Raw genomic sequence first — 24,272 nt, 5'->3', positions numbered from 1 at the left:
GAAACACATCATTTTAAAGCCATCAGAAAATAAAAGATTAAGGTGTGTTCTACACACTTATTACAAACATACATTAGTAACTAATACAATATTTTCAAAAGAAAAGAGAAGTTAAACTGAGGTGGAATTTTTATAAACAAACTGCAATTTCAATAAAGTTGGTTGTTACTAACAAATCCATGGTTGCACAAGACTGATACATTTTTAAATTGATTGAACCAAATGAAGCACTACCAAAACAGGATTTAATTTCTCCGTCTCCCTTTTAAATGACCAAGTAAATACTTTAAAATCTTCAGGCTCATTTTAAGATGCCTGCTCTGTAGACCAGACTCCATATAAATGAGTATGATTGAAGATCCATGTCTTTGCCCTAGTAAAAAAGGCACTAGCAACACCGATTAATATTTTCTGTTTTCAGGTATTTACAATGTATATGAGAAGATAAAACATCCAACAACACAGCAGCTGAATTCAATAGCAATTCTTTTTTTGATCTTCTGCTGAGCTTTTTTAATGGAGCTAATGCCAGCATCCTCCCCCAACTTGCCACATATTTGCTTCATACCATGTGAATCCAACCTAACTAAAGTTAAATATGTATGTTGATGCTCTACGTACAAAATAGAATATTTGAAAAATTTGTCAAAGGCAAGACATATCCAGCATCCTAGAATTATGTGAAGTGCATCATCATGATCAGAATTATGAAACTAAACGTTCCTGATGTTTTAAAATAATACCTTTCTTGATGCTATTGCAGAAACCTCTCAGGAACTTCTATTTTTATTGCTGCTTTTTCTCCTGTACAAGGAAGCATTCAGACCAAACCTTCCACTATCCTACTGTAATGTAATCTCACAGATCTATTATGCCTCTGCTACAAAACTCTGTGGTAAGAGCAAAGAGGGAATTTTGTGCATTAATTATTGTCTGAACTTGCTGGCATTGACTCCATTACTTCCAACCAATCCAAACCAGCCTCATCTGGAAATAGGCCAGGTTTTACCTAAGAAGAATGGGAAGTAAAAAGAAGAAAAGGTCTAATGGTACATGAATTTTAACAGATTAGGTTCATGAGTCTCTTTACTGAAGGGTTCACAACCTACTCACCAGATGATGGAGGCGTCGATTTTCTGGAACTAGGAACGATGTCACCCAAACTGGATGAAGAGTTTCCTCCTGATTTACTGGAGTAAAGTAATATATTAATTTGAAGTTCTGTAGCTTTCTCAATATTTAATCTAGTTTATTTATTATATGCCTTCTAAATGAGGTGCTAGCTGTGAGACAAACTGTATTTCTGGCAGAGGTATAAAATATACATCTCCCACAAAATGCGTGTACATTTTGAGACCTGAGGAACTGCAAACATCAATCATACTTCCTGTGCTGCTGTGCAATTTATTCTGCTGCTCTCATTTCCTCAGTATTTTAATACAATTCAGTAATTCATATGGCTATTGGTATATATTAATTAATATTACTGCCCATTAAGAGTAATTCTTAAGCCAGTGAGCATATCTGTTTATTTCAGCTGAGGAATTATTGATAAATTGCTAATGAAGATGAGACTGTCCCTATCACCTTTTCAATTTAATTAACGTACAAACCCTTTTAACCCTTTTGCTTTCTCAATACAATATAGCACTTAAGAAAAAAAGTCTCTCAAAGCTAAACCAGTCTAAGGTTTTTGTCAAGTTCTGCTTTGTGAAAACCTATCCAAGTAGTGAAAATGAAACAACAGTTCTTGTCTTTGTTATTTCAGTTACCATAATGAGAAAAGCTCTGAAAAAAAATGTAAGAAAGGTTATTTCACTCTTCAAATAATTCATGTGATAGTACTAGTTTCCACTTTCTCTGTCTTGAAATATTAATAAGTTAATGCATTTTTGGTGTAGGACAATGTTATCTTCAGTGAGAATTTCTGGAGAATGGAAGCCTCTACAATTTGGAAAAGAACCAAATCACTGGAACACATCTGGCTGTCCCAGACGTGTCACTAGAGGAATAAGGATCCAGCATCTTTCTGCTGAGGACCGCATGCTCATGGGAAAAGCCTTTGACAGCTGGTGAATGCAGCTGAGCAGTGCCCAATCACAGTGTCCTACTCTAGGCACGCTCTACAAACATTGCTGCCCTTTCTATAGAGATAGGAAAGCATTTCTGGCTTCCTGAATGGTTCCTAGCTCAGTTCCAGGTCCATCCCACTCAAATACACTGGGAATATTTTTTCCTTTATACTCAATTTGCTTCCACAGGTGTTACTAGAAAACTACTTTATTAAGAATTCGAGAGTAAAGGTGACATTATTCTATCTTGTAGTATTGTTCAGAATATCTAGAAACAGTCCTTTTTCTTATGCAATGATGGCTGCAGTCAGAGATAACAAATGACTTAACATGAAACTTCCATCATAAAATGTAGTGTTCTTAAAAGCTGTGGTTGTAGGCAATGAATTTGACAAGACTGTTTTTTCCCTACGAGCTAACTAACAGGCACTGGCTCTGGCTTACAAGTAAACTCATCTTAACATTTTCTGTAATTTCTAAAATTATATTTAAATGTGTTTAGAAATGGAAGGATCATCAAAACAATTAAAAATGCTAAAGAATTTAGACAAAGCAATTTTAAGTAAAACAATTAACTTAGTAAATGTAATATTAAATGTAAATGTATAGATAGTAAATATACTTACTGTAATGTATATTAGCAATTATTTTACAAAAAAGGAAGGAAACCATTTCAGTGGTAGGCCACCATAGATTGCCAATTTAAATATCTCCTTTTCTCCCAAATAGCAATGATATTAATAAGCTTATTAATTATCAATATAATATGTAAAATAATGTTATATATAATAAATAATATAATTCATTATATATTAATTTCTTCATTGATCAAAAATGTTTGTAGCTTCCACTAACAACATTTAGGCACATATATGACTGATACACAGCACCAATTTCCAAGTTGTATCACAGACAATGTTGCTATTATTAATGATTTCTTGTTATTACCTGGAGTAGAATTTTCCTTGTTTTGCCTTTTGTTCATGCTGCAGCCTCATGTTTTCTAGTTTGACTGGGCTTGGTATGAATCCGATTTCACAGCCTTCTTTTACCAATCGTCCTATCCACCAGTCATTATTAAATTTCTACAGATTAAAAAAAAAAAAAAAAAAAGAAAAAAAGAGTAACATACTAAGAAATTACTGTATCTGGGATAACTTTATTATTAGTTTTAATTTGCAGCTATGCTATTTTTTGTAATTCTTCCCTGCAGTTAATCACTGTGCTATGTTATTCTGGCAATGAAGAATTGTGGTAATTTTCAGAAATACATTAAAATAATTATTCCTTTCAAATTATTAAAATCCACAGTCCTTTGGTGGAAAACTTCCTGTAAAGTCTTCATGCTTCTCCCTGGTTATTATTTCTACCCATTTCACCATCTTTATTTTTAATTGCTTCACAGTCTCCTCTCATATATCAGAGCTGCTTTTGTTCTCCCTTCATGGTTCTCCTTGGTGGACACCAGAGACTTAGGATCCACTCTCACCTACTGCTAGAATTTTTATAGCTCTGTAATAATCTATTTTTCTTATTCTATTTTATTCAGTTCTCTATTTAAATTAAAAAATACTACTTCACAAATTCCCCCACTTCTCACTAAAATCTTCTGAAATATGATTGAATTTGGCTGCTTATATATACCCTACTTCAGATAGCTCACGTGATCTGCATCTCAAACTCACCATCATATATCCACAAGGAGCAGATATCTCTGGATAACTAAAAAAACCTAACAATTACACAAGTTCACCAGATGGTCTAATTAACGGAATTTCAGCTCTGTTAAATATGAGATATTGACTACTTTAACTCAGCACCTTTATTCACACACCCCCCCCACACCATGTGTGGGAGAGGTTGGTTGATTTGCAGAGGTTTATGCAGCAGAACTATTTGCTTTTTCCATTCTTATTTATTCACCATTTTTGAAGGAGAATAGGTCCCTCATGTATGGGTCCCACACACAATACCTCTGGTGTTCCATGGGAATAACTATCATAAAAAAAAATATTTGCGTAATTTGGAGTATTTATGAAACTTTGAGAATATATGAATGTGAAGAAAGTAGCTCTCTTGAACCTGAAGCTATTAATGTAGATATCATGGTGCATATTTAATTATAGAACAAGCAACTTTAACTGTACAGTTAGGAATAAAACATATAAAATATGTGGGCTCCCCTAAAAAGAAATTAATTTTACCATCATTGATGTATTACTGATATACAACCTACATTGCAGTATTATCTTTCACTTCGGCAGCTATAGAGATCTTGTAGTGCTTGAGACCAAGTGTAAGATATTCCAGCTAACAAAAAATAGATATTAAAATAAAAGCACTTTTAAGCTCATAAAACATAAGGATATCTATAATATCCATCCAATGGGATGCCTTTATGAGTAAGAATACCAGCATTCCAGGGAGCTATTCTGGAATAGCAGTTTCTCAAAGCTGTATGAGACTAAAATGTATTATTAAAATTATACCCTTTCATTATGAAAGGCTAACTAAATCATTAACTTGGTAAAAGGAAGAGATAGATAATATAAAAACACCATTGAATTAAAATCTGAACAGTCACTATTTTTGTCCCACAGTACAACAGATTACCACGCAACAATATTGATTTTATTAGACGCAATAGAAATCCTAAATCCATAGGAATTTTTTCCTATAGAAATAAAAGCATACTTCTGCAAGGTTTCAAAGATAAATGTTGTGTCAGTATATGGAAAGTATAAGATACTTTTTAAAGTCAATAACACACTATTAATAATAGTGTAAACACAGTATTAATAATAATACTTTCTAATTTTAATTTTTTTTTTAAAATCTTGGTAGAGAGGTGTCCAGCTCTCAAGTTGTTGGCTCAGGTGAGTGATTCTTTGTAATTCACCTGTGTTTCGAGTGCCAAAGGAAATACAAAGATTAATTAAACACAGAACAAAAAAATGACCATGCTTTAAAGCCTCAAAAGATTCATAAGTTACTATGATGCAGCAGTTTCTTCATGCAGGAAGGAATCCATCATCCTTATGTGTACTGAGTTTTAATGAATGTAAACTAATAATGAAGATAAATTTCCCTCACACTCAATCACTGCAGTGCTTTTCATCACTGTCCATTGTCATTTTGAACTGAGGTTTTTCTTGTTTGAGCCATCTCAGAAGCACAAATTGGTGAACAGCCCTTTCAGACAAAAAGAGGACAGCACTGTCCAGTATGGCATCCTTATGCAGGCAGAAGCTACTGGAGATTAATTTAGCTTTCTTTATTTCTAGCAACAGATTAGATATAAAATACATAAGCAACACTGCATTTTATAGTCTAATATGTTTTTTTCTTTAATCTGCATAAATAATTAAAGTTTGGATAATTCAGTTTCCCGAGAATTACCTGCAGGGAGCAACAAAATTACTGAAAGAGAATACCTGGTGGGATACAGAGCCCTGGAGGACAAGCAGGGCCTGGCAGAGAAGATGGAGGGGGAGGACATGGCTGTGCAGGGAAGGGCTGGGTCTGGAGCACCCTCTGAAGGAGCTTCAACCCACCCAGACACAACAGCTGCTGCCAAATGCAAGGCAAGAGTCGTAAGTCCCAGTTTGACTCCTAGTGGATCCCTTCCCTTCTCGCCATTCCGGCGGCACAGCTGACCTGGTCCCAGGGTCCCTTCCCAGCCAGCCTCTGCACCAGCACCAGTAATAACCTCTCCTCAACAGCTTACAGAGAAAACCAGGTGTTTCTAAAGGCAATCAGCAGAGAATTCCATTCTAACACACCTGGGATTGCAGGAACATTTTAATCTATTTTTCCACCACTCAGTGCTACATGTAGCCACAGACAATGTAAGAACTCAGACGAGCTAAGCTTCCCTTCAAGGCATTTTGGAGATCTGGAAAAGTTCAGGAGACTTTTCCTTCCAGATTTTCTCCCACATATATATATATCCGAGACTAAGTTGTGCTGTGAAGAAAAATGTATTAACTTTTAACAGAAAACTGCTAACCCTGTGTGTCTGGTTTATATGGAAACAGGGGAAACACTTGATGTAATATCTGAGATTACGGCTTCATTTGAAGTGCAGATGGAATACATGAGTACACAAAATCATTTGATAAGACCAAACTGAGCCTTATTTTCCAGTGCTTCAAGACTGACTGGAGAAGGCTGATGGTTTTCTCTTGTCAGGACTATGTGCCTGCTCATCTCTTCTTTTGTCACAAGACAGAGTAGAGCAATTCTTTCACACTATCATCAGTCAGAAAGTAATTTTCCTTCACCATATACAGTCTGAATCAAAATTATTCTCTTTTTGTGTGTTTAATATATATGAAAAATTACAACCATTAGCCAAGTCTGTTTCTTGTGTTCCTTTAGTCTCTCTCCACCTGTGTTTCTATCTCTGTATTAGGGATGTTTCTTTCTTCCCCAAAGCACTGTGCTAGTAGAATCATTGTGCATCATAAATCATAACTACTGAGGGACTTTTCCATAGTCTAAAATGAGGTAAAGACATGGCTAGGTTGCTCTACCTTAAACTAACCTTCTATTTCTTTTCCTATAATTTTTCATATCCAGATGGGCTGTTTTGAGACAAACCACCATGGAATATGACCAAAAGCTTAGAAACCTTTTAAACCTTTGAAAATGAAGGAGTCATTCAAAAGGCAGCAGCAGGCTACAGAGAAGGGCCTGCATGTGAAAGTCACCAAGTTATTTTTTGGGAGTGTCTTGCAAGGAGCAGAGAAAGAGAATTACTTTAGGTGTTTAAGAACAACAGGAAAAGAAAGCCAATGCAGCAAATGCAAAGCTCATTTATTGACAGTTGCAATTATCTTGAAACATCTTTCCAGTTCTTCAGCATGTAACTGCTAACTAAATTTTGTCTGTGCCAGGGAAATAGCTTTAGTTAAAAAACAGGAGACCTGAGAATTATGGGGTTAAATGAGATGCAGTCATACAGATAAAAGAGAAGCAACCCTTGGCTGCTGCATCACAACAAACCCTCACAGTACCAGATTAGAAAAAAAACCCCAGAACTATTTCATCTTTGAATAGTCAGACATAGGCATTTAAACCTATAAATAAGCTATTTTTACTAGAGAAGGAAAGTACTTGCTTTCTCAACTTCACTAATTTGATCATAAGAAATTTGTGCCATTGCTTCTACAAGAACAGCATTTAAAAGAACATTCAATTCCTTATACACTGTTAGCTTCTTTAACATTTGTAAAGTGCTTTGGCAATGTGAAGTGTTATCAACATTGCAAAATAGTAGCACTATTACTCAAGTATTCCCTTAAAGAGTGATTCACTTACTCCTCTGGTTTTACTTACTTCTTTAACATGAAGAAAATCTTTAGCCTCAAATGAGATGGCCATGCCTGGGACTGGGACATCATCTTCGTGAGCTGCACTGTACCCAACATTTGTCCGAACTGCAAATGCAACAGGTTTTGACTGCAAAATAAAAGATGAACATCATGAAGATTTCCCTTGCAAACACATACATATGTACAAACATATGCAGAGGAGATGATATATCTATGTTATGCTGTTAAAATCATAAAAATTACAAAGAAATCTCAACACATTCATGCAAAACATAATGATGACTAGTTTTTACTGACAATAGTTATTAATATCAGCAAATTTCATAGAATACGGATTTTAAGTAGGTGATAGAGCTCTGAATTAATCTGAGGTAAGTCATGTCAATAATAAGTAATCACAAACAATTTGTCAGCTTGCAGTGCTGCTGCAAGTTCAGTGTTTGGGGCTGCCATAAGAGGTGGATTTTCAAAAGCTACTAAAACCTAAGCTCCACAGACAATGGGGCTGCAAAAGGAATTGCAAGGGGAGCTTGGCCCTGCACCAGCATTGCTCCTTCCACTCCATTCTTGTCTGGGCATCCACATGATGGTCACCTCAGGATCATTCTAAGGCTGATCCAAGTGTCACCCTCACAGTTTCAGCCCCCAAGAACTATGTGGTGAAATTGCAAATTTGGAGAAGAGGTGCCATCAGTTGCCAGTAACCCCTAAGCAAGTCACCTCACTGCACTCTGAGAGCAGAGCAATGTGCCTTGAGATCATCATGTCATTACCTAATACCAGCCACAGAGATCTGTTCATTTCCCTAATTCTTTCTTACACTCCTAGCTGACATCAGTGAGTTAGAGGATTTTCCCGAGTTTTGTTTCAAGAAGCAGTTGCCAGAAGAGTCACACAGAAGCCTCACATCTGCACAGCATCTCCTTACCAGCACCACCAGTGCTGAGCACCTCTCTGCACAGGTATGGAAATAGAAGGTGCCATCCAGCTCAGCCCAGCGACAGCTACCAAGGGCTTCCTCTTCTCAAAGGTACAACCATTTTACAGGAGAACTTTTTTTCTGCTTTATTCTAGGCTAAACAACACTTGAGCTTGCTCTCCCCACAGAAATTATGACACAGTATCCCTAGGATCCACCACTGAAGGACCCACCACCCAGGCTGAACCTTTAGCCCACTTTGTCATAACCAGAAAAAACTATTAGAAGGGCATCCTGATATGATTATGTATTCATGATTACATTTCTGAAACTGGGCATTTGTGAGAACAATAATCCAAAACTAAAGTTTGGTGATTTCTGCACATAAATTAAAATATCTTGCAGTGTTGACACAATGGGAATATCCACTTCCTAACAGCCCAAACTCATATCTTCATTATCTCCTCTATAATTTTCTCAGTGTTACTTCTACTATTACCCTACATAAAAGATACCAAACTATTACAGAACTAGTCATGCCACAAAAAAAAAAAAGGAGTCACACAGGCACTGGATTCAGTGATATTGTTAATCTTCCTTAAAATAAAAGACCTAATAAATTACTGGATTTAAATATTCATACAAACCCTCAAAACTTTCCTGAATGTGAAAATTACTGACTAACAGAGTTGATGCTTTCTATACTATTACTAATTTCAACACTCAAAATACAGATAAGAATAAGCATTTAATTGTCAAATCTCCTAAGCAATGCTTACCATCAAATAGTAGATAATCAAATAAATAATTCCCTATTATTAAGAATGACCATTCTGTATGGCAGTGACCTGTCACTATAGAAATATATTTCAGAACAGGAATGCATTTATTAAGGAGCAATCTGTGTCAAATGCTGATAGTATGCTTGCTTATCCATTCTCACATTGCTATATCCTCTAGCAAATAAAAAAAAAAATGCTTAACCACTGTTTCTTACTCTTAAAAGTAAGAGTGGATGAAAGATTTTAGGTTGATTAATGACATTAAGATCTTGGCAGCATTGCAACAGACAGACATCTCCAGGAAGTTAATGTCCTTGACATACTTTTTAGAAGTTATCTAAAATTTCCTGTTAGAAGACAACACCTGACTACCCAAGGAAAAGAATACAATGGAAACTACTCCACAACTATCTCAATATGAAAGAAAGGTAACAGGTGAAAGTTCTCTGTCATTCTCTGCCATCAAAAAAATGTAAAACTCTGAGCAGAAAAACGAAGCAGAACATTGAGTTACAGATATGGACAGAAATGGTATGTCCCATTTTAGATACTTGCCACACTGGTAGAAAGGGAGACTAAATTATCATGGGATTAGACTGCAATAAATCATCTAATTGAATATTTAAAACTAATTAATTTATAGAAGTTAAATGCTATCCTTTTTACGTAAATAAATAATTCTGAAGGCTTCATAGCACTATCAAATTAAGTACTTTTCCTGAACTACATTGTCTTGAACTAAAAAAGCCCAGTTGTTATGCAATTAGGGTCTTATATAAAAAGAAAAAAAAACCTGACACATGCATATGAATATTTGAAAATGTATCTAGCATTTGCTTACATATCCTGCAGTTCTAAAATAAGACTGGGTCAAAAGAGTTAAGCACTTGCTGTTCATTCTCTAAATTTCCATGAAAATGGGATGGCAGTTTAGCACTCAGTTAATCCACAGGCTGGACTACAGGGACAGATGCTCCCAGATGTTAAACAGTTTAACATGTCATGTCTCTCCAGAGAAACAAAGTAGTCTGGAAAAGTTCATTTATCTTCAAAATGAACACTTCCATCTTGTTTTTCTTTTCTTTTCTGGTAGAAGTACAACATATAACCATCTAAGTAAACCCCTAAGGAGAACAATCAGACCATGAACATTGCCATCATCTATACTATTAGGGCATAAGGGAACACACTCTGGAGTGAGGTTCTTCAAGAACCAATTTCAGATTCTGATATAAACTCAGAATATAAATCAACAAAATCATATTCAACAAATGTTTAACCAATTTTGACTGTACACTTTTGTTAACAAACATAAATTAAAGTGTGTCTAGAGCAACCTTACACAACTTTCTCTTTTTCTATCTGGATCTCACCTCTTCCTTTACAAATTATGTTTATTTTTCACATCTTCATACCAACCCTCATTACTAATTTCATACCATTTACAGTATTATTATACTTTACTACTTATAGTTTCTTGTGCCATGATTAACTTGTATTGAATGTAAACAAAAGAATTTGCATGTGTCTCAGCCAATTTGTCAGTTTGTACCTGCTTGGTTGAATTTGTAGTCAAGAAATATTTCATTCAATAACAGAGCAAAAGAATACAATCTGTTCTCTAGTAATGTACTTAAAACATGACAGGACCTTTTTTTTCCTCTAACTAATTTCAGATTTTTTTATGCTGTTCAATAAACCCAATGAAGGCAGCCCCTGGGTATCCCAGCCAAGGAGGCAAATTTTCTGTTGTAGAATTTGCTCACAGAACAGGTCATCTCTCTCATGGTCACTAATTTTGGAATTGTTGCTTGATAATCAAAGTATCTCTATTCCTCATCCACTAGCAGGATGTAGAAAAGCTGATGAAAACATTCTCCAAACCACTTTTGCCTACACTTGGACTTGACCTAGGATCTCCGATCCATCTTATTTCTTACTCTGTTACATCATCCTCATAGTAGAGGCACCTCTGTATTTACACCAGTTCAAATTAATTCAGAATGCACCTTTATGAAGGCAATGCCAGCTGAGACAAGAACTGACTCAGAAAAAGATTACAGTTACCATTTTGACAAAATTATCGTCAAAGCTGGTGTCTGTGTTAGAGTTCAGAAAATGTGTCTCAAAGCAAGTTCAATCCCTCCCTATTTCTAAAGCTACTCATCTTTCATCCTATTCACTTTTCACACATGCATGCAACCTTATCCTGAAAGCAAGGAATTATTCTTCTCTTGGGTAATGAATATAATGGGTGTCTCTCAAATCACTAATAAGTTTGCACTCATGAAAATTTAAAAAGTCACACCATTTCTTTCATCTAAGGTGATTACTACTACTGAACTTTTCACTAGTAGTCTTAGTGGGGAGACAAAGTGACAGATGATGACCTATGTTCTGCACTTTTTTCACAGACTAGCCCTGTACAGAGCATTTGTGCCATCAACAATATTAATACTCCACAAAGGACAAAGATCAATAGCACTGTAATGGCCTAATGACTGCTGTGTTGAAAACATCTACTTTATTTTGCCCTGCTAATGACATAGAGTCAAATATATAAAGCAGAAGCAGTTGAAAACCTCATGTTTTACATTCTTTTATTTTTATGTATTTATATTTATATATGATTTGTATTACTATTATAGAGAAATGTATGATGTTATGAAACCTATACTGTCACAAAAGCACCTTGAGAATGCAAATGCAAAAGTAATAAAATAACTTTCTATTTTACATTTCTTACTTTGTACACTAATTTATGCACCCATTACACAAGAAAGAAAACTCAAACCCCCTGAGAACACTAAAAAATTACAGGAATTTTTTTGTCCTAAATGCTGATTCTTGCTGGAGCCTCATGATAGATAAGAAATTGTCCAATCTCTAACAATAGCATCTGCTCAGCAATCATTGCTAAGGAAGGAAAGATAACTCATGAATGTCCTAACAAAAAAATAGGAGCATATACAGCTGCTGTCACTAAAAGCAATGATCAAAAATATGATTTCCCAGCAAAGATCGGGCCTTCTTTTACAGCCATAGGTGTGTGTACCAAACAAGGCTGGTAAGAAGCCAGAAGCACAGAATAATTGAGGTAGAAACGACTCTCTGGTATCTTTCAGTCCAACACCTGCCCAAAACAGGTCTGTTTAATCAGGCTGCTCAGAGATGTGTCCCAGTGAGTCTTAAATACCTCCAAGGACAGAACAACAGAACCTCTCTGTGCATCTTCCTCAAGTATTTGACCACCGTGGTTGTGAAAAAAACATATAGAACTATGGTTCTCTCACATATCATTGAGTGAGGAACATAGAAATCCATAATGGAAAACAAAGACTTACTTTTATAGTCCAGTACAAGCAAGATGAAGTGTTATTACAATTAGAATTTATCAATTACCAGTTTTAATTTTAAGTGGTCTATAAAAAGAGGATTTATACTGTATTCAGGACTTCCAATGAAGTGAAGAATCTGGGAAGTATAGTATGAGAACAAAACAAAACACAATTGTAGTTAATAAGTAGCAGCCTAAGTACAGTGGTATGATGATATCCAAACTCTTCTGAATTATAATGGCTTTGGATAGCACAGATCCCTTCAGAAGGACCTGGGAGAGAAACAGTTAAACACAAAATTATTTTATCTGAGTACACTTTCCCATCTGTTTCCAAAATTAAGGCAGCGTGAACTATGCCCAGCCATTACCAGCGCTTGCTCTGCTACTTTACAAAGGGTTGGTTCACTGAATTCTTGCCTAGGACACGTCACAGCCACTGCTCTGTGGTGCCTCCTGCGAGAGCAGCCAGCGAGGACTGGTGCCAGCCGCGCGATCCCCCCGCGCCATCAGCTTCCCGCCTGGACTCGGCACGGGTTGGAAGGGCTGCTGCACGGAAACTCAGCTGTAAAAGATTAGTTCTGACTTTCCTTAGGATCAAGACCCATTGGAGAAATTTTCTGAGGAAACTTCTGAATCCTTCCAGTTCCTTGGAATCCCTCCTACAGTAATGCCTGCACTCAGTGTTGAAGAGAAGGAAAATTTAACACATCCAGCTGGTACAAAAGAGAGTCTGCCAGATCTTATTTTTCTTAACAATAGGTAGATTTCAGAGAAATATTTTTTTTTGTCCTCTAGTACTCTCTAGAGATACTTTTGTTACTATTTTAGCTCATCTTCACACACAGCTTGCAAGTCATGTTTCTTACTTCCTTTTTGCGAAATCGTATTTTAATAGAGTCACCAATGTCGGTTGACATTCAGCTCAGGAGGCAGCGACGACTGAAATAGCTGTATTGACGCACACCAAGCTTCCTCATATGAGCAGGATCTTTTTTTATTAGAGCATAATGCCAAAACTCGATGGTGGCCATGTGTTGTCTGCATGAAAGTATGCCAGAAAGGTGGCTCTTCCATACCACCCACTTGGGGAGTAAACAGGAACCGCTGGAAACCCGCACAGCTGAAAAAGTCTGTTTGTGCTTACTGAAAACATGCTTATTCTGGCAGCAAAAGCCAAGGGATGAAAACTGTCATTTGCAATAAAAATACTGTGCTGGGATTTCAAGTACTTTTTTCAATGTCACAATGAGGATGTTTTATGCTTATGAGACATCTTAAGCTTATGAGACAGCATTTTAGCAGATCTTAACTTTTTGGCTAAACTGAGGTTCACATAGGGAAAAGATTTGCAGCAACATTTTCAGGCTCTTCACAAAAACTTTCCAGGAAAAGCAAAATTCTGTGACACAGCAAGCTAAAGTAAACACTACATCAGCAATGCAATGGTTAAAAATGTAGACTCTTACCAAAATCTCTTAAAAAATGCTGCTTCGCTTAAATTGATTCTTAATTCAATGTTATGTATGCAAGTTTTTTTGCTGGTTCCAGTATTTAAGTAATTTTGCAACTCATTTTTTTCATTTGGATCAGAAAGACCCTACAACTGTTAGAGTCAAAGGTTAATGTTTGTTAAAATGTTTCACTTTTACATAATACTTTAAGCATGTTTTTCTAAGAAACTATGCTGAAAAATTCTTTCATTATTCAAAGCATACATTTTGTAGCTAGACTGCTCTGTTTCCAGCAATTATATGGTTATATGTTTCAATGATGATATTTTAGAGTCTGAAAAGCCAAATGTTCTATTAGCTCTTAACTCATATGCTGAACTAAAACTGAGAAGCTATGTGAGGATATGATAAACACTACTACTGCCTCAAGGCTCCTGCCCCTTTCAAATGACTACATTTTATGGTCATAGCTTATGTTACCTTATTCCTCACCTGGATATCTATTGTTTATGTAAGTCTTGCACTATCTGAGATATTTGTCATTTTTAAATTAAAATGGCATCTATACTTCAAATCTCCCTGACAGCCTAGATACAGATTACATAAACACAGAACACATATTCACAGCACATTCAAAATGGTGGTAAATAAGAATTTTTTAAACTTGAAAGTTAAATATCCCAGACTTAGGAAAAGTGAAAGGGATGCTACTTTTCCCTTAGGGGAATGGCGGTGGTATCTTTAACTTAGACCTCTCTGTATACAGCAATATTGTTCAACCATTAACTTCACACTAATTTATTTTCTCCGCACTATACAATCACAGCATCACAGAAGCATTAAGGCTGGACAAGGCCTCCAAGACCAAACATGACCTTGACTAAACATTTGACCAAATACCACCTTGTCAACTAAACCACAGCATTAAGTGCCATGTCCAGTCATTTCTTGAACACTTTCAAGAATGGTGACTCCACCACCTCCCTGGGTAGCCCATTCCAATGTCTGAGCACCCTTGCAGTGAAAAATTCTTCCTGATGTCCAACTTGAAGCTCCCCTGCCATTTCCTCTTGTCCTGTCACTGGCTGCCTGGGAGAAGAGACCAATCTCCTCTCAGGCTGTTGTAAAGAGCAATACATTCTGTATCTTATTTGCCTACAGGAGGATCTCTCCTTGTAAAAAAAATCAAGAATGTGTGAAACACAAGGACCTCCCCATAGCATCCAAGAACCTTTCAATGGATTAATTTTTGCCGTTAAATTCTCAGTTCAAAAGAGGAAAAAACAAGTGATCTCTAATATTTCTTTTTAAAATGTCATGAATGTTTTGCCTGTCTTTATCCCCCTAGCAGGGAGCCAATGCACCAATCCCATGACAACACAGGAGAAACAAAATAATCAACAACTACTTGTTAATTACTATCAGACTAGACAGAAAAGTCTATAGATTTATATATCTGCACAGGAAAGATAAGACAGCACAAAACACTTTGAATATGTCATTTTCTATCTTTGAAGCACTTGATATTGTATACATGTTTGTAGGTTTTTCTATTTAATTATATGTGTATGTGCCATTTTATATGTTTAATTAAAACACACAACAAAAGGATCACCCCGGCAATGTCTTTCCAGTGTCATGCTGACATTTTCAAATGCCATCAGTATGACTAAAATCTTTATATCCATTGCCAAAAACTCTTTGCAACTTCCAGCATAGAATTAACAGCCTGCAAATGGTTTAATATTCTGTAAGATGCAGAGTACTAGAGCCAAGGCACACTTTGGCTCTGCTGTTCAAATATTTGCTGGCAGCAGAACAACTGTGAGACTCGGGAACTAGAGCTTTTCAAAGCAAAGCTAAAGAGAAATGTAGTTTTATCTAAATTTTTTTATTTTATTTAAGAAAAACAAAGTTTACATGAAGCTGATACAAAACTTATAAACTATTGGGACAAATATAATAACTTTGGCAGAATAACACGTATAAGGAAAATAAATTCTACATTAACAACTTAATCTGTTATAATTCTCCTGTATCTTGTATCTCTGGTATATTGTAATCTTCCTGCTTTGGGCAAAAGCTCAATTTTTGACTCCTCAGCCTGGCCACCACTGTGTCTGTGCACATCTGGGAGACCAATGAGCACCAGCCCCTTCTCCTGCTTTTTGAATGAAGGAGCTCCCAGGAGGTTTAGCACCAGCACAGCAGCTGCTGCACTGCAGTTCTCCTGCCCCGGTAGAGGAGGAGCCATCGCCTTGCTCATATGTTCTGGAGATGCCTTTTTGCTAGAAAAAATCCTTCCACAGGTTTAGAATTAAGGTAGAGCAGTACTAGGGCTTCTCTGACATAAGCCAGGAACCAAGGAAGAACCTTGCCAACAAAAGAACAGCTAAAAGCCAGGCTTTGGGCCATTCTGTCTCTGAGTTGTGCCAAAAGCAGTCCATCATCAGCACCTAAAGATTTGTGGGAGCATTCATCACATCCCTGTCCAAAACCAGTCCCTGTCACTAACAAGCTAAAACCAGAATTACTTCTCTTTAATATTCCCTAATATTCTTATTTATTTTAATATTTCCTAATATTCTTATTTACTTTTCCTTGAGACATCTCATTTGTATTCCTTGCTCAGAGCACAAGATAAAACATGTCTCCTGGTGGGTGTATGAGATGCAGGAGTGAAGTGCTGTGATGATGATATCCTTACAGAATATATTATACAGCTGGTGCACAGATAGTCATCTAGCCAGCAGATGAAACATTAGCTGGCAATAAACCTTACTCTTATTATAGCCATAGAACTGCTAAGGTTTAATTCCAGGCTGGATGCAGCAAGAGTAATTATAAAAACATGAAGTAAAATGACACAATTGTAACAATTTTTCTCTTTTTAAGAAAACAGACATGGCATCAAAATGCAAAGTGGCAGTAAGAATTCTAATTTGGATTTCTAGACTTTTTAAGTTTACTGTACTTTCCCTGGCTGTGTGGACTGAATTTTCTGTGAGTATGCAAGGACATAAATCCTCAGGCTCAACCAAAGCCAGTGGAGTGGCCTGTGCTCAGTCTGACCAGGGGATCAGCCCTGTATGATACAGCTGCTTAGGTGCACACAGCTGTTTTTCTCCACACACAATAGATAGTACACATACAAGTGTTTTATTCATAAGCAGCTGCCATTTACAGTCTCAGCATCAGGATTTTACCTGCCTACACCTGTTGCTGCAGCCAGCTCTCCTGGGAGGTGACTGCCACCGGTATGAAAATCAGGCTTTTCCTCCAACCCCCAAACTGTCTTGCCTTTTATTTTACAGGATCTAGTTTATATCAAAGAAATCCAAAATTTAGTTTCTTTCTCATTGCTACATACTGTAGAGGTGAGAACACCAGGAGGATGATGAGGACATTCAGTAGGGGATCACTTCTTTCTCCAGCTGGCCAATCAGAGTCTGCCCTTGCCTTTTTCCTCTTTCTCCCATTTTTTTCTGATTTTTCCCCCAAAGTCCCTATCCCTATAAAGAGGTGATGCACACTGGATCTGGTGGGGCAGTTGTGTGCATGCCAGCGAGCCTCAACATACTCTGCACCAATGCCTTTTTACACAGAAAACAAAACATACTGGAGACGAAATACGATTCCCTAATAAGCAAATAAAATTCTGCGTACTTCTAATGCTTCTAAAAGAACAATTTAAAAATTCTGTATCTTTCCTCTAGTATCAAAATTATATAAAATCTATGGCTATACTCTAAGATCTATAATCCTTTCTGAATTGCTGGTAGTCAACCACAAGAATGTAAATGGTTTTATGGCATAACCCATGCACACAAACTGACACTGGGGAGACAGGAAAACAGATGGTGGACTTCTGCTCTTTATTTTTTAATTTAAATTAGTTTTTTAATAGCCTTATTTTACTTCTGTATTTACTTAAATACATTAAGAAACTGGAGTGGAACTTAAGAGTAGAATATTAAGCTGCAATGCTGTCAAACATTCTGTTTTTTGTGAATAAAATCTTCATGAAAGATGTGGAAAATGGAAAAACAAAATGCAATACAATCAGTGTGCTATTACTTAAATTACTCATTTTAATCTTGTTATTAATTTGTATTTCATCCCAAATAAATACTCTTTTTAGCTACTACAAAGAGCTTTTGAAATTGGTTGATTGGTACCAAAGTCAAAATTTTTAGTATGTGTTTCATGGCTGTGTAATGGAAGATAAAGGCATGCTTTACTTGTTTTCATCTAAAATGAATACTTTTATAATAATAATATAAATAATGAGAATAAAAATACTTAAAATGAATAAATATAAATCCTATATTAACTTTACACACCTTCATAAATTTTATATTACTTTAATGCAACATTATCTTAAATTTTCAGATAGTCACTGTAAAATAACAGTTATTTAATAGTGTTTGGTATCATGATGGGTTTATAGACTGGTTTCACATGAAAAAATACAGATTGTGCACCTAATTAATCAGCATTCAGGTAAAGACTGAAGACTATCTCTTTAGGTATCACTACACAATTTACACAATTTTTTTTTTGTGACTTTGAATTCTCAACAATATGGTAACTGAATGAAGTGGAAGTCCACTGCATAACAAAAATCATGTTTTAAAAGAGCTGTGTAGTAACTTCATAATCAGAATTTACATGAAGAAGAAAACATTTCATATCCAGAGACAGGAGAAAAAATATGTTGTCTAGCACAACAAATATACAGGCCTTCTCTAAAGTTCAAAATACACTCTGAGATAGACCACTGAAGCTCTCTGATTTAAGGATAAAATCAGCAAAAATGCCAAAACAAACAACCCAAGGAAGGGACATAAAAGAGACACATTATAAACAATCGAGCCTGAAGATGATAAGGGTTTTATTTGAATAATTACCAATTATACAAAGAGAGTTCATTGTCCTAATGGCATCTGTAAACTATGCAGAATAAAACTATGAAGAATAAAATCAAGCAGGGCAAGAGTAACATCTCTGAGTGTGCTGGAAACCGCAAGTAGAGAAAACAAAATAAAAAGGGCTTTTCTAGGTTTGTTTCTAATCAGTTGGTAGAAACTGTTTAAAGCATGCAAGGAAAAAAGTCACAACAGTCAGGAAAGGCTGATAACAGGAATAAATACAATGGCCTATGTGAAAGCAGATTTTAATATACTTGCAGTGCATCCTCAAGTATAAGCAACTCAAGGAAAAAGTTCAGGAAAGTGACAGGTCCACTGTGAAATAATATTAAAGGCACAAGCACAAACTAAATAATAGGAAAAAAAGACAGCTAGTACCTGAAACTGTCATAAAAATACAATAGAGGAAACAAATAGGGGAAAAGTCAGCATAAAGTTATATATTTCTAAACTGAAAGAATGAACTAAATGAAAACACAGAGCACAATTTATAAGGATAGATGTAAATAGCCAGACAATCCTCAACTCTGTATGAAAGAAACACTTAACTGACTCAATGGCTGTCCTAATGACAGGATTTATTAACTGGACCTCAATTAGGAATGACTGTCAAGCATGTGAAAGTCAGTATCCCATGGAAGATGACCAGGCAAGAATACAGCCCACATTGCCCCTAAACAATCATTCTGAGAGGGTCAGGGGCCTCATGCAGCAGTGCATTGTCTTGAGGACAGCACTTCAAGACAAGGTTGAAGGAAGAAGACTAACAGTTTGGACTAAAAGGAGCAGTAATGATGATGGGAGGTGTAGAAAATGGCAGGGAAACAAAGAAAATCACTTATTTTCTAACTTTAAGAGGTTGCAAGAAAAAGTTTCACAAATGCCTATAAGTTGTGTAGAAGAACAGACTTCTTGGGAGTACCTTCAAATATCTTTAAGTCTTAATTTTATTTTTCTCTCTGAACTTTTTCACAGTTACATAAGTTTATTTTAAAAAAAATTATGTCAGACCTTACTAAACTCTTTTAATTTTAGACTTTATCTCCAGATACTGTGAGGGGAAGGGAAGGGAAGGGAAGGGAAGGGAAGGGAAGGGAAGGGAAGGGAAGGGAAGGGAAGGGAAGGGAAGGGAAGGGAAGGGAAGGGAAGGGAAGGGAAGGGAAGGGAAGGGAAGGGAAGGGAAGGGAAGGGAAGGGAAGGGAAGGGAAGGGAAGGGAAGGGAAGGGAAGGGAAGGGAAGGGAAGGGAAGGGAAGGGAAGGGAAGGGAAGGGAAGGGAAGGGAAGGGAAGGGAAGGGCTTTAGATTCACAAAGCATTCAAACTCTCTCAGATTTCTATGAACTGAGGTATTTCTAATGAACTATTTTTATCCGCCTTTTGTCCCCAAAGCAAGCAAGCTCCATACACATATATTTTGGATTAGTTAACTACCCTTTTGTTACTCAATGAACCTCTCATGTTTTCATTAATGTGGCATCTAAGTGCTATATATAAAAAATTCATACAAGCATTCATTTGCATCTCACAGTGATGTAGAGAGAAGCATAAAAAAAAAAAAAAAAAAAAGGACTAGACCCAGAGTGACAGAAGAAAATATTTAAAAGAGACAAGGTGGGGTTTATTTCAACTGAACAAGTCACTAAGTTGTTGGGCAGAAAACAAGTCTTAAAGACTACTCAGAGCAGAAGCCACCTGTAGTAGGTCAGATCAGGCAACTTACTGAGACACAGAAACTGCATAAAAGTGGCCCATAAAGCCCTCCTAGATGCCACACAGGATCTAAGGGGCTGCCTGTATTTGTAGGGAAGAGAAACAAATCAAGCCAACTACAATCGTGACAGGTGAGTTAAAAGACCACAAAAAGACAGAAACAAAGTGGGAACTATGTCAGGAAATAGAAGCTCAAAGGAGCTAGAAAAACAGCAAAACATCCTGGATTGCTGAGCCCAAAGGACTGAGCCCAAGAAGTTAACATGGGTATTTAGACTTGTCCCCTGAGTCAACCCTCAAAACCTAAGGCACAGAAAGCAAAGCATCAGGTGTGAGATATTACTAGGCTGGTCCCAATGCTAAAGATACCAGGCAGTGCAGTGGCTTCAACACCCACTCTCCAGAAACAGACAGGGGGAAGGCCAAGAGAGGTAGAAAAGGTGGCTCTTGAGAGGGCATTTTCTTCAGGATTATCTGCTGCAGGGAAGATAACACAGAGGGTCAGGTAATGATGACTTGGCCTCCATAGGTCAGACAAGAAAGTGTTGGAACTCACTCATAAAGCACTTTTTACACCCAGCAGGAATGTGACATTTAAAACACCCTGAAGACTGAAAAAACTGTCAGAGAGGAAAAACAAATAAATAAATAGGCAAAGAAGAGAGAAGGAGTGAGACAGCCTAAGCTGTGAAGGACTGTGTTAGGAGAGAAATGGGTGGTATGCTGTCCTGTCACTTGTTTTAGAGCAGCAGCCATAAAAAGAGTTTGAGCCACTAGAAGCAGCCCCAAGGCATGAGCTGGTACTGCCCTGCATCTCAGCACTGCTCAGGGAGAAAATCAGTAGAAGGAAATAGTGGTAGGAGATAGTGGCCTTTACTTTAACTCTAACATGATTACTACACAGCTCTCCCCAGCTGGCAAAAACACAGCAGCCAGCAAACTAAGGACAGAGTCTATTGCTCAAAATATATTTTAAAATTAATTTCCCCGCCTTCTTCGCATCGCCTTCAATTGCTGTGCCAGGCAACAAAGAAAAGTCACAAGCATATCCAAAGTGCAAAACTGTTCATGCTTTATGTCACTTGGCAGCCCTTCTTGCTAAAATGTGTATGTGATAGACCTAGGGGCCACAGAGAGAAAGGAAAATCTGGGAAGCAACCGGAATCTTTAAAAATTCAGTGTCACAGTGAAATGCAGTTTCTAAAGTAGCTGAGGCATTTTGATGGAGAATCCCCTGGCCTCAGTTAGACATTTCAGTCATGCCTCCATCCTCCCTGGCCACAGCATAGCAGCCAGGTAGCATCAAACAAAGGAACCCTGGCAAACACAGCCCTAGATGGCAGGGCTGGCCCTGGCTACGCTGGCAGGACAGAAGCAGTGACCTGCTGCTCAGGCAGCAAGTCTGAATATTTATTTGGGGGTTTTTGTTGCATTACACTAAAAAGAAAAAAATAACTTTTTTAAAAAATCCAGTATAAACTCTATCTTTTCCAGCTGCTTGTATTTTTGTGATTGGAGGTACAAAACAAACACCAATGAACTTTCCTTATCAGTTACAACTGTAAATTAATTCCTTTTATTTATCCTAATTTTATGCAACAAGTCAAAGGCCATAGTTACAAACAGAGTTTAAGTTGGAAGTATTCCCCCTTTTTTATAGTCCAGCTCAGTATAATGTGTTCTGGCTATGTACCTTGATGTTCTCATAAATCCCCCAAAGCTGAAAACCTAACCTTCTGATTTACCAGAACCAGTGTGTTATTTGCTCACAGTTATTCTCCTTCTTTTTTTTTTTTTTTTTTTTTTTTCCTTTTTCCTGCACAGGATCAAATTGGCCATTTGTGATTTCAAAAAGAGCAACAGGGTGCTTGTTTACAATGGTCTTTGCATTGAGACTGTACTTTTCTTTGTTCTAACCTTCAGAACCACTGCAACAATGGGAAGGCAGTACCAAAGGAAAAGTGTGAGACTTTTATGCTGCATATCTATGATTGTGTTCTGGTGCTCATCCAAGCAGCCTTCCCATCCACCATAACCTCTGCACAAAGTTTTCAGTCTTTTACTTTATCATTTGATAGAGGGAGTAGAAGTCTAATACTAATAGCAAGAACTCCTGAATTTTGTGATGATAGGTCAGCAGATAAAAGCAAATGTGTAAACAGTGCAACCAAAACAAAAATGTCACACTTCACAATCAACTAAAAGGCAAAGTCATATAAAAACAGCACTTAACAGTAGCACTGGAGAACTTTGTGGTACTCCAGCAACACAAGAGCTTCAACAAAGAGGAGTTCAGTGTGAAAAAAGATCCGGAGTCTACAAACTACATTTTTTATCCTAAGTATCAAGTTCAGTTAAACATTACACTTACAACAGGTAACATAAAGACATTCTGTGAAAAAGCTCTGTTCTTTCAAGCCACCTATGAGAGTGTTTTTCTGCCCTGTTTCAAGCAGTGAAGAGCTCACTGCCTTCCCCTGGCTTAGTATATTACACCAGATTGGAACTGTTAACATCAACTCCAACCAATTAATTCCTCGGGAAGCAGAAGCCATGGCTGACCCAGTAACCCCTGAGCAGCTTAGGGAAAGCTTATAGCTCTTAAAAGCAGAGCAGACACAAGCACCCAAGAAGATCCTTTACCATAAATACTGTGTCTTCTCTGGAAAGAGAAAATCCTACCACCCCAGTGAAAAGTCCTCAGAAGACACATCCTCCTTCTCTGTGGGGGATATTTAGCCAGGCTGCTGCGAGAAGCACCATCCCATGGGACACTGGAGGGCAGGGAACAGAGGGAGGGGACTTTAATTCCTGGGAAAATGCCTCATGAGGTCAGGACATTACTGCTGATCCAGCCAAGAAAAGGGATGCAATTGTTCCCAGAAGGAAAAGGGAAGAAGCAAACAACATGAAACCTTTAACCTTTTTGTTCACCATATCAAAGTGGTCAACCAAAGGGTAATGGTAGCTGACTAGCTTTCACTTCCCATAACCTCACAAACCATTAGATTCCCTGACCTTGTCATTTCTCTCCCATCAGCATTTCATGAACTGTTTCAAGTACTGTGAATATTTTACCTTTCATGTTTATTTCTTTTTTAAATTATAAATTAACTTGTTTATTAGATCACAGTGGCATGATCGGTTGCTTTTTTTTTTCCATCTTCATCTTACACATAAGTAACCAGTTAAATTAAATCCAATATATCAATGTCCGACTTTAAAAAAAAAATAAATTACCTCATTATTAAAAAAAAAAATAAATTACCTAGTGCCAAGAACAGAAAAAGGCCAAAAGGCCAGGGAAGTAAATTCCCATGTTAAGCCAGACCTAGCATTTCTACAAATGGGCAGTGTATGTGAAGGAAAGGACTAAAAGCTTCTTAGGTTTAGAAATTGCTACCCTTTCCTTTACCTACAGCGGAAAATGAGAACATTCAAAAGTAATTCAAGTCTTTGAAGTACAGGATAAAGTGTATACTTTGAACACACAATATTACAGTATCTTAACATTACAGTATCCATTTTTTTTTTAACATGTGCAATTTTTCTGTCACCTTTACATGCAACTTACAATACAGCGTAATTGTGCTCCCAACCAGAGCACAGAAATTAAGGTGGCAATGAAGACATGCCAGTTCAGATCTGCCACTCCTATAAACTTCACTAGTTCTTGTGCTTGAAAAGAATACTGTAGCCCTTCACCCAGAATATCTTCACTCTTTCCTCCAG

The 24,272-nt window shown here is 37.0% G+C and overlaps 1 protein-coding gene across 10 annotated transcripts in view; it reads right to left on the bottom strand.

Moving 5' to 3' along the window:
* The window catches only part of CACNB2 (calcium voltage-gated channel auxiliary subunit beta 2), a 245,716-nt gene that overhangs the window by 38,518 nt on the left and 182,926 nt on the right, over positions 1-24,272 (bottom strand). For all 10 annotated transcript variants that reach the window (XM_021540992.3, XM_021540996.3, XM_021540993.3 and 7 more), the window contains 3 exons: positions 7,413-7,535; positions 3,021-3,157; positions 1,114-1,190 (listed from right to left, as the gene is read on the bottom strand). In XM_021540992.3, coding sequence (XP_021396667.1) covers positions 1,114-1,190; positions 3,021-3,157; positions 7,413-7,535 — 337 coding nt within the window. The remainder of the gene's footprint in view (positions 1-1,113; positions 1,191-3,020; positions 3,158-7,412; positions 7,536-24,272) is intronic.

The sequence above is a fragment of the Lonchura striata genome, chromosome 1 (assembly GCF_046129695.1).
Source record: "Lonchura striata isolate bLonStr1 chromosome 1, bLonStr1.mat, whole genome shotgun sequence".
Lineage (NCBI taxonomy): Eukaryota > Metazoa > Chordata > Aves > Passeriformes > Estrildidae > Lonchura > Lonchura striata.
The sequence above is the reverse complement of the archived record's forward strand: the minus strand, read 5'-3'. Positions and strand labels throughout refer to the sequence as shown.